Here is an 8,977-nt window from a genome sequence, read left to right as displayed (position 1 = left end):
CTGCTCGCCCTCACTCTAACTTCAGTCCTGCTGAATTCAAAAAGGAAGAAGTAAACAAGGGAAAATTCTAGCCAAGCCAGAAAACGAACTTTCACTCCTGCGCCCAGGCCCCCCATGTGGAAAACAGGGCAGGGAACAGCGGCTGCTACACTCATTGGCTCTGGCCCCCCATATCAGAGCGGCCCCCTCTGCCAGCCCCGCCGCCTCCCTGGCAGTGGCCTCGGGACAGCTGGCCCCCACCCTTCAATGGGCAGCAGGACTGGGGGGGTGTCTCCCCCACCCCCACCCCATCCCGCCACTGCAAGCCCAGCACCTGCACAGAGTGGGTACTTGTTGAATTGAGGGAAGAAGGCGTCCGAAGGAAAGCCAGCCCCGTAACTGGAGGCAAGTGGCCGATCAGCTCGAGGTGCGAGTGGGGAACAGGAGGGCCCTGGGCAACCGTCATTTGTTTTTATTTTAGTTTTTAAAACTTTTTCTTTTGTACTGGGGGATAGCCAATTAACGGACAACGTTGTGGCAGGTTCAGGTGAACAGTGAAGGGACTCAGACATGTATCCCTGCTCCCCCAAACTCCCCTCCCATCCAGGCTGCCACATAACACTGAGCAGAGTTTCCTGTGCTACAGTGTAGGCCCTTGTTGGTTATCCATTTCAAATGTAACAGTGTGCCATGTCAATCAGAAAACTCCCTAACTATCCCTTCCCCCAATCCTGCCCTCTGGAAACCGTACACTTGTTCTCTAATCCTGTGAGCACCATTCTGTTTTGTAAAAAAATGTTCATTTGTATCATTCCTTTTTAGATTCCACATATAAGGGATGTCATATGATATTTCTCCTCTGTCTGGCTTCTCTCAGTATGACAGCCTCTAGGTCAATCCAAGTTGCTGCAAACTGCATTATTTCATTCTTTTTAATGGCTGACTAATATTCCATTATATATATATATATATATATATATATATATATATATACCACATCTTTTCTATCCATTCTTCTGTTGATGAACATTTAGGCTACTTCCCTGTCTTGGCTATTGTAAAAAGTACTGCAATCAACATTGCATGTATCCTTATGGACCATGTTTTTCTCTGGATATATGCCCAGGAGTAGGACTGCAAGGTCATATGGTAGCTCTATTTGTAGTTCTTTAAGGAACATCTTCGTAGTGGCTGTACCGATTTACATTCCCACCAACTGTGTAGGAGGGTTTCCTTCTCTCCACCCCCTCTCCAGCATTTATTGCAAGCAGTCATTTTTAACATCAGCAAAAGCCCCAGCTTTGTTCCCATACCCCCACCCTTCTAGGGCAGATCTAAGATTACTTCCAACAATGCTGAGACATGTAGGCATAGCTTGTTTAAAATTAATTTTTACTGGAGTATAGTGTCTTTACAGTGTTATGTTAGTTTCTACTGGACAGCAAAGTGAATCAGCTTTACATACACACATATCCCCTGTGTTTTGGAGCTCCCTCCCATTCAGGTCAGCACAGTGCACTGAGCAGAGTTCCCTGTGTTACAAAGCCTGTTCTCATTATTTTCTATTTTACACATAGTACCAGTAGTGTATATGTGTCCAGCCCCATCTCCCAGCTCCTCCCACCTCTGGGCATAGATGTTTAAATCTAGCAAGATTATTGTCGAGGTCCCCAGAGGAGGCATCACCTGTTACTAACCCAATCCTGCATCATGATTTAGTGGGAGGATTTCTTTACGAGAGACCCAGGATTAAAGCCAAGAGGTCCTGGGGGACCCCAAAGACAGCTCACAGGAGGAATTGCCTTGGGAGACTCCCTCTCAGCCCACTTTTGCTCCCTGCTTCCTTTCTGCGCTTAATTGCAGAAAACTGCCCTGAGAAAGAAGGAAGATGGGGGGTGGGGCGGGGCGGGTGCCTTCTAAATTCTCACCAGTTTGGGTTGCTGAAGTGACTTGTCACCGGCTGAGACCCTTCCCTTTTCCTCCTTTCAGAATCAGAAGACACTTGGGGGCCATGAAGTCCAGCCCCTCATTGCTGGGTTCTTTATTGGTTTATTTGTTTCATTTATTCTTAATGGGAGGATAATTGCTTTACAACGCTGTGCTGGTTCCGGCTGTACCTCAGTGTGAATCAGCCACAGGGACACATCTGTCCCCTCCCTCTTGAACCTGCCTCCTGCCCCCGGCCCCCTCCCAGCCCTTGAGGTTGTCACAGGAGCTCCCTCACTGTAAAGACAGGCCCCGAGTCACCCGGAGGGTGGGGGTGGCCCTGCGCACAGGACTCCTGATTCTCTTCTTTTGCCCTGACCCTGCTTCCGGCAGGAGAGAGGAGCTGGGGTGTCCACTTGGCTGGTTTCGCTCTCCCTCCCTTCCTTGCTTCTTCCCTCCTCCCTTCCATCCTCTCTTCTCCCTCCCCCACCCCATCTCTCTCCTTCTTCCCTCCCAGGATTTCCTGAGTTTCGTCTACATGCCTGCCACCACTTACTACACACAGGCTGGGTCCTTGCCCCCAAGAAGGGTTTGAGATTTTGCTGTGGTTGGCATGTTTTGGGGGCTTCCCAGGCAACGCTAGTGGTTAAAAAAAAACAAACAAACCCACCTGCCAATGCAGGAGACATCAGAGGCTCCATTTTGATCCCCGGTGGGGACAGTCCCCTGGAAGAGAGCTTAACAACCCACTCTAGTTTTCTTGCCTGGAGAATCCCATGGACAGAGGAGCCTGGTGGGCTACAGTCCCTGAAGTCACAGAGAGGCAGACACAACTGAAGCGACAACACAAGCACGCACACACAAGTGTCCCAGATGCAAACCTTCTAACAGGCAGTTCTAGGAGTGGTCTTAAAGTGAAAATAGAAGAAAACTAAGGGATTGATTGAGCATTTGGCAAGACAAGGAATTAATTTAATGAAAACTGATTTCCTAATGAGGATGAAATGACTCTGCATGCCCCCACCCTGCATCTGAAAGCCAGGTCGCAGCCTCTGTCTGTAACAAGCCCACCCCTCTTCAGAGTGGTGTCAGGAGAGGTGCCCTGCCTGGAGGGGAGGGCCACTGGTTTATGGTCTTGGCCATAGCACCTAAGAAGCTGATGCCTTGGTAGTTCCTGTCCCCTGGCGTCAGGGGATGATCTCTAAGGTCATGCCTGGGATTCTGGAAGGCAGCATCTGACCTGCCCAGGGTGTTAACCCCCTCCCTTCCTGAGCACACAGGGAAGCCTCCCACTTTCAGAAAATGTTTCATCCTGACAGGCACTCTAAGCTATTTTCTAAGTCATAGGCAGCACAGGCTTACGAGTCCATTTGTTAACAATGATCAGTCCATTTGTTGATTTGGCAACCTCCAGTAAGTACATGAATGTCGCTCAGTGACCCCGTGGACTGTAGCCCACCAGGCTCCTCTGTCCATGGGATGCTCCAAACAAGAGTTCGGAGGGCATGGGCTGCCATGCCCTCCTCCAGGGGATCTTCCTGACTCGGGGATCGAACCCGGGTCCCCTGCACTGCAGCAGATTCTTTACCCTCTGAGCCCCCAGAGTATCCCTAACAACCTTAGTGGATCACTGATAAACAGAACAAAGTGCAAGTCTGCAGCAGCCTAGTCTGAGGGTAGACATAAGGCAGAACTTCCCTCCTGCAGTTCGTAAGCACTGAGACAAGTGGGGGCCCTGGGGTCCTTGGAAAGCACAGGCCAGCCTCATGACCCTTGCTCCTTCTAGCTCTGGCCTTCTGGGGAAGCTTAGACAAAGCAGCTCTTCTTGCACCCAATTAAGTCTCAGAAGCTATTTTTTTTTAATATGTTAATCGTGGTACCAACGGCCTATGGAAATCTGGCTTTCGGGGGCAGAAATGGCATGCCTGGAGATAATCTTTAACCCGTTTCCTGTCTCCCCGCCCCGCCTCCCGGCTTCATTAGGACTCCAGCGGGCGCCCGAGCGAGCGGGCAGCCGCCGGCGAGGCCATGGCCAACACCGCCGTGCAGCTCCTGGGCTTCCTGCTTTGCTTCCTGGGCCTGGTGGGCACGCTCATCACCACTGTCCTGCCGCACTGGCGCCGTACGGCACACGTGGGCACCAACATCCTAACGGCCGTGTCCTACCTGAAGGGGCTGTGGATGGAGTGCGTGTGGCACAGCACGGGCATCTACCAGTGCCAGGTCTACCGCTCGCTGCTGGCGCTGCCCCGCGACCTGCAGGCGGCGCGTGCGCTCATGGTGGTGTCCTGCCTGCTGTCGGGCGCCGCGTGCGCCAGCGCCGTGGTGGGCATGCAGTGCACGCGCTGCGCCAAGGGCACCCCGGCCAAGACGGCGTGCGCCGCGCTGGGCGGCGCGCTCTTCCTGCTGGCCGGCCTGCTCTGCCTGGTGGCCGTCTCCTGGACCACGCACGACGTGGTGCAGAACTTCTACAACCCGCTGCTGCCCAGTGGCATGAAGTTCGAGATCGGGCAGGCCCTCTACCTCGGCTTCATCGCCTCGGCCCTGTCGCTCATCGGCGGCATGCTGCTCTGCCTGGCCTGCCAGGAGGAGGTGCCCACCCGCGCCCCGCCTCGGGGTGGTGTGAACCGCGCCGGAGCCCCTGCGCCCGCCTACCGGCCCCCCGACGCCTACAAGGACAATCGGGTCCCCTCGGCCATCTCAGCCTCGCACAGCGGGTATAGGCTGAACGACTATGTGTGAGATCCCCCCTGGGGGTGGGGGTGGCCTGGTCTCCCCCCGCACCCCACCCCACGTCGTCTGGAGCGCCCCCCGCCCCCCGCAACCCCCGAGAGGCTGCGAGGACCTAGCCTGCCCACCGATGGATTCAAGGCCCATCTGCACGACGTTTACTTCTGGACTGCTTGAGCATCCAAAGACATCAGGCTGAACGACTATGTGTGAGTCCGGTGTGGGGGGGGCTGTCTCCACCCCCCCACCCCACCCCCATCGCAAGGAGCCCCCCAGCCCAGAAGGCTGCAAGGACCTAGCCTCCCCACCGATGGATTCAAGCCCCCCCTGCACCAGGTTTACTTCTGGACTGCTTTCACGTCCAAAGGCATCATCAGGCTGAAGGACTATGTGTGAGTCTCCCCCGGGAGAAGGGGTCGTCTTCCCGCCACCCCACCCCTGAGCGCCCTCCCCCCAAGAGGCTGCAAGGAGCTAGCCTGCCCACTGATGGATTCCAGGCTCCCCCCAGCACCAGGTTTACTTCTGGACTGCTCTGGTGTCCAAAGGCATCACATGAACCTGAGGAAGGGGGCTTAGACCTGCAGGGATAGGGGAATAAGAAGAGGAGAAAAGCTCTCCACACCAAAGGCTTAAAAGTAATACTTGCTGGTTTTGTATTTATTCAATGTATTTATGTGATGGTTTAATGACAGCTGAATAAAAAAGCGACTTGGGAGTTTTGTCAGTGGGGTTTGTTTTGCAATCCAGGAAGAAAGCTTTTGGATGCGGTTGTCTGTGAAATGGACAATATCCATGTCTGTTTCCAGGCTGTTATTCTGTCCGCTGAGATGCTGGTAACCATGGTCAGCCCACTTGCAGGCTCTGCCCGAGGCAGAACGGGAAAGCCGAGGAGGGCTGGGTTGGTGTTCATCCCAAAGATGCCTGAGAGACATCACCAGAAACTGCCACCCTGTCCTGGCTTAAGAGGCCAGGCAGGAAGTCCAGGGTTGTTTTGGAAAAAAAAAAGGTAATTGCCAAAAACCGCAGAAGGACAATGTCATTTTCTACCCTTGCACAGTAGGGCCCCACTGCTGCTGCTGCTAAGTCACTTCAGTCGTGTCCGACTCTGTGTGACCCCATAGACGGAAGTCCACCAGGCTCCCCCTTCCCTGGGGTTCTCCAGGCAAGAACACTGGAGTGGGTTGCCATTTCCTTCTCCAATGTGTGAAAGTGAAAAGTGAAAGTGAAGTCGCTCAGTCGTGTCTGACCCTTAGCGACCCCATGGACTGCAGCCCACCAGGCTCCTCCATCCATGGGATTTTCTAGGCAAGAGTACTGGAGTGGCTTGCCATTGCCTTCTCCGAGGGCCCCACTGGTAAGGCAACAAAAGTCAGAAGGAAAAAAAGACAGAGTGGAACACGCTTGGCTTTCCAGGCATTGGCACGAGGCCCAGGTTTGGAAGGCTGCTCACCCCCGGGGCAGGACGTCACGGGCTTCTTTTCTGGGGACAGAAGTGTGATGGCAGCTGCTTCCCGAACAGACATGGGAGCCTGCTGAGGCTCTTCCAGCTGGAAAGAACCGCTGGAGGGGCCAGGTGAAGGCTGACTGCCTTAAGGACCCTGACCTGCTTTCTGGCTGTGATCTAAACACCCCCCCCACACACACACCCATACACACACACACACTTGCTGTTACCCCATTAGCCAGGGAACTTGTGTCTGTTGACGTGCCCCAAAGACACCCTGCTCCAGCCTCTGTTTCAGCTTCAAGCTGTGATGCAGAGGAAAACACCTTGTCCTGGGGAAGGGCTTTTGGTCTTGTTGAGTCACTCGTCATGTCCAGCTCTTTGCAACCCCATGGAGCATCTGAGTCTGAGGGTTGTCCCGTGAAGCCCCTCCATTCTCAAGGGGACTTGGAAGAGGGCCACCAGGGCTCCAGCTGTCACTGTCTGCAGGGAAGAGAGCCACAGAGGGTCAGCATGAGCGTGGGGCCGGGTGGCCAGGCTTGCTGGCCTGGCCTGGCGAGTCCCTTGCGCGGGGACCAGGGGGTGGAAGGGGAGGCCCCCTGGCCAGGATCAAGAGGCCGGACAGGCCCATCCCTGCCACTCTGGATCCAGCAAGGCTGGAGGTTGCCCAATGCTCCCCTGACTTCACACTTCCTCCTGACCAGGTCGTCGGGGTCACCGCGAGGGTCACAAGAAGCCCAGCTGCCATGTGCTTCCCTGAAGGCAGAGGCTCCCACCAGGAAAGCATGTGCACCCAGCTACCCTCTTCTGATTCCTGTAAGCCTCACCAACTGTACCTAGTAAGCTGCACCACTGATGAGATCTCACAACTGGGAAACCTAGCAACATGAAAAATCGGGGTGTAAAGGACAGTCCAACACAGACACATTTCTTTTCTATTTTGTGCTGACCTCTAGACCCCAGGCAACAGGGGCCTCTTCTGTTAGGAAGAAGAAGGTACCGTATATTTTAGCCTCCATCTAACCCTGGAGATGCTGAAGACACAGGAGACTTGGGCTCAATCCCGGGTGGGGAAGTTCCTCTGGAGGAGGAAGTGGTGACCCACTCCACTATTCTAGCCTGGAGAATCTCATGGACAGAGGAGCCTGGTGGACTATAGTCCATGGGATCGCGAAGAGTCAGATGTCACTGAGCATCCATGCCGGCAATCCTGGAGAAGCTAAAAGGGTCTGGGATAAGCTATCCTATTAGGTCAGGGATTTAGATCGGAAAGATCATCACTTATTTATGATAAAACAAGCAATTTCTACTCTTCAAATTATATCTGAATCAATAAAGAAGAGAAACAAAATCTCCTTAAAATAAAGTGATATTCTACAGTCCTTACTTGATGATCACAATCTAGAATGTGTTTAGTGAAGTTGTTCTAGTTAATAGATCGATTACAAATTTAAAGATAAAAACAGCTTTTTAAAATTTGAAGTATAGTTTATTTATAATATTGTGTTGACTTCAGGTGTACAGCAAAGTGATTATTATATATTTTTTCAGAATATTTTCCATTAAAAGTTATTATAAGATATTGAGTATATTTCCCTGTGCTATACAGTAAATTCACATATTGCTGAAGCCTGGCTTGGAGAATTCTGAGCATGACTTTACTAGCGTGTGAGATGAGTGTAATTGTGCAGTAGTTTAAGCATGCTTTGGCATTGCCTTTCTTTGGGATTGGAATGAAGACTGACCTTTTCCAGTCCTGTGGCCACTGCTGAGTTTCCCAAATTTGCTGGCATATTGAGTGCAGCACTTTCACAGCATCATCTTTCAGGATTTGAAGTAGCTCAATTGGAATTCCATCACCTCCACTAGCTTTGTTCGTAGTGATGCTTCCTAAGGCCCACTTGACTTCACATTTTAAGATGTCTGGCTCTAGGTGAGTGATTACACCACATGATTATCTTGGTTGTGAAGATCTTTTTTGTACAGTTTTTCTGTGTATTCTTGCCACCTTTTCTTAATATCTTCTGCTTCTGTTAGGTCCATACCATTTCTGTCCTTTATCAAGCCCATCTTTGCATGAAATATTCCCTTGGTATCTCTAATTTTCTTGAAGAGATCTCTAGTCTTTCCCATTTTGTTGCTTTCCTCTATTTCTTTGCATTGATCGCTGAGGAAGGCTTTCTTATCTCTCCTTGCTATTCTTTGGAATTCTGCATTCTTATGCTTATATCTGTCCTTTTCTCCTTTGCTTTTCACTTCTCTTCTTTTCACAGCTTCCAGATGTTCAAGCTTTTTTTAGAAAAGGCAGAGGAAACAGAGATCAAATTGCCAACATCTGCTGGATCATGGAAAAAGCAAGAGAGTTCCAGAAAAACATCTATTTCTGCTTTATTGATTATGCCAAAGCCTTTGACTGTGTGGATCACAATAAACTGTGGAAAATTCTAAAAGAGACGGGAATACCAGACCACCTGACCTGCTTCTTGAGAAACCTATATGCAGGTTAGTAAGCAACAGTTAGAACTGGACATGGAACAACAGACTGGTTCCAAATAGGAAAAGGAGTACGTCAAGGCTGTATATTGTCACCTTGCTTATTTAACTTATATGCAGAGTACATCATGAGGAACGCTGGGCTGGAAGAAGCACAAGCTGGAATCAAGATTGCCGGGAGAAATATCAATAACCTCAGATATGCAGATGACACCACCCTTATGGCAGAAAGTGAAGAGGAACTCAAAAGCCTCTTGATGAAAGTGAAAGAGGAGGGTGAAAAGGTTGGCTTGAAGCTCAACATTCAGAAAACGAAGACCATGGCATCTGGTCCCATCACTTCATGGGAAATAGATGGGGAAACAGTGGAAACAGTGTCAGACTTTACTTTTTTGGGCTCCAAAA

The 8,977-nt window shown here is 51.2% G+C and overlaps 1 protein-coding gene across 1 annotated transcript; it reads left to right on the top strand.

The window, feature by feature from the left end:
• Positions 1–3,501: 3,501 nt before the first annotated feature.
• CLDN14 (claudin 14) lies at positions 3,502–5,314 on the top strand. Its single transcript, XM_088832794.1, has one exon. It carries the CDS (start codon positions 3,934–3,936, stop codon positions 4,645–4,647), a length of 714 nt encoding a protein of 237 aa, XP_088688920.1. The 5' UTR covers positions 3,502–3,933; the 3' UTR covers positions 4,648–5,314.
• Positions 5,315–8,977: the final 3,663 nt, after the last annotated feature.

Source organism: Moschus berezovskii, chromosome 1 (genome assembly GCF_049115385.1).
Source record: "Moschus berezovskii isolate FMDL1 chromosome 1, NW_MosBer_1.0, whole genome shotgun sequence".
NCBI classification, from domain to species: Eukaryota; Metazoa; Chordata; class Mammalia; order Artiodactyla; family Moschidae; genus Moschus; species Moschus berezovskii.
The sequence above is the reverse complement of the archived record's forward strand: the minus strand, read 5'-3'. Positions and strand labels throughout refer to the sequence as shown.

Coding starts and splice junctions, on each gene's coding strand:
- CLDN14 (XM_088832794.1), top strand. CDS start 3,934: ATGGCCAACACCGCCGTGCAGCTCCTGGGCTTCCTGCTTTGCTTCCTG.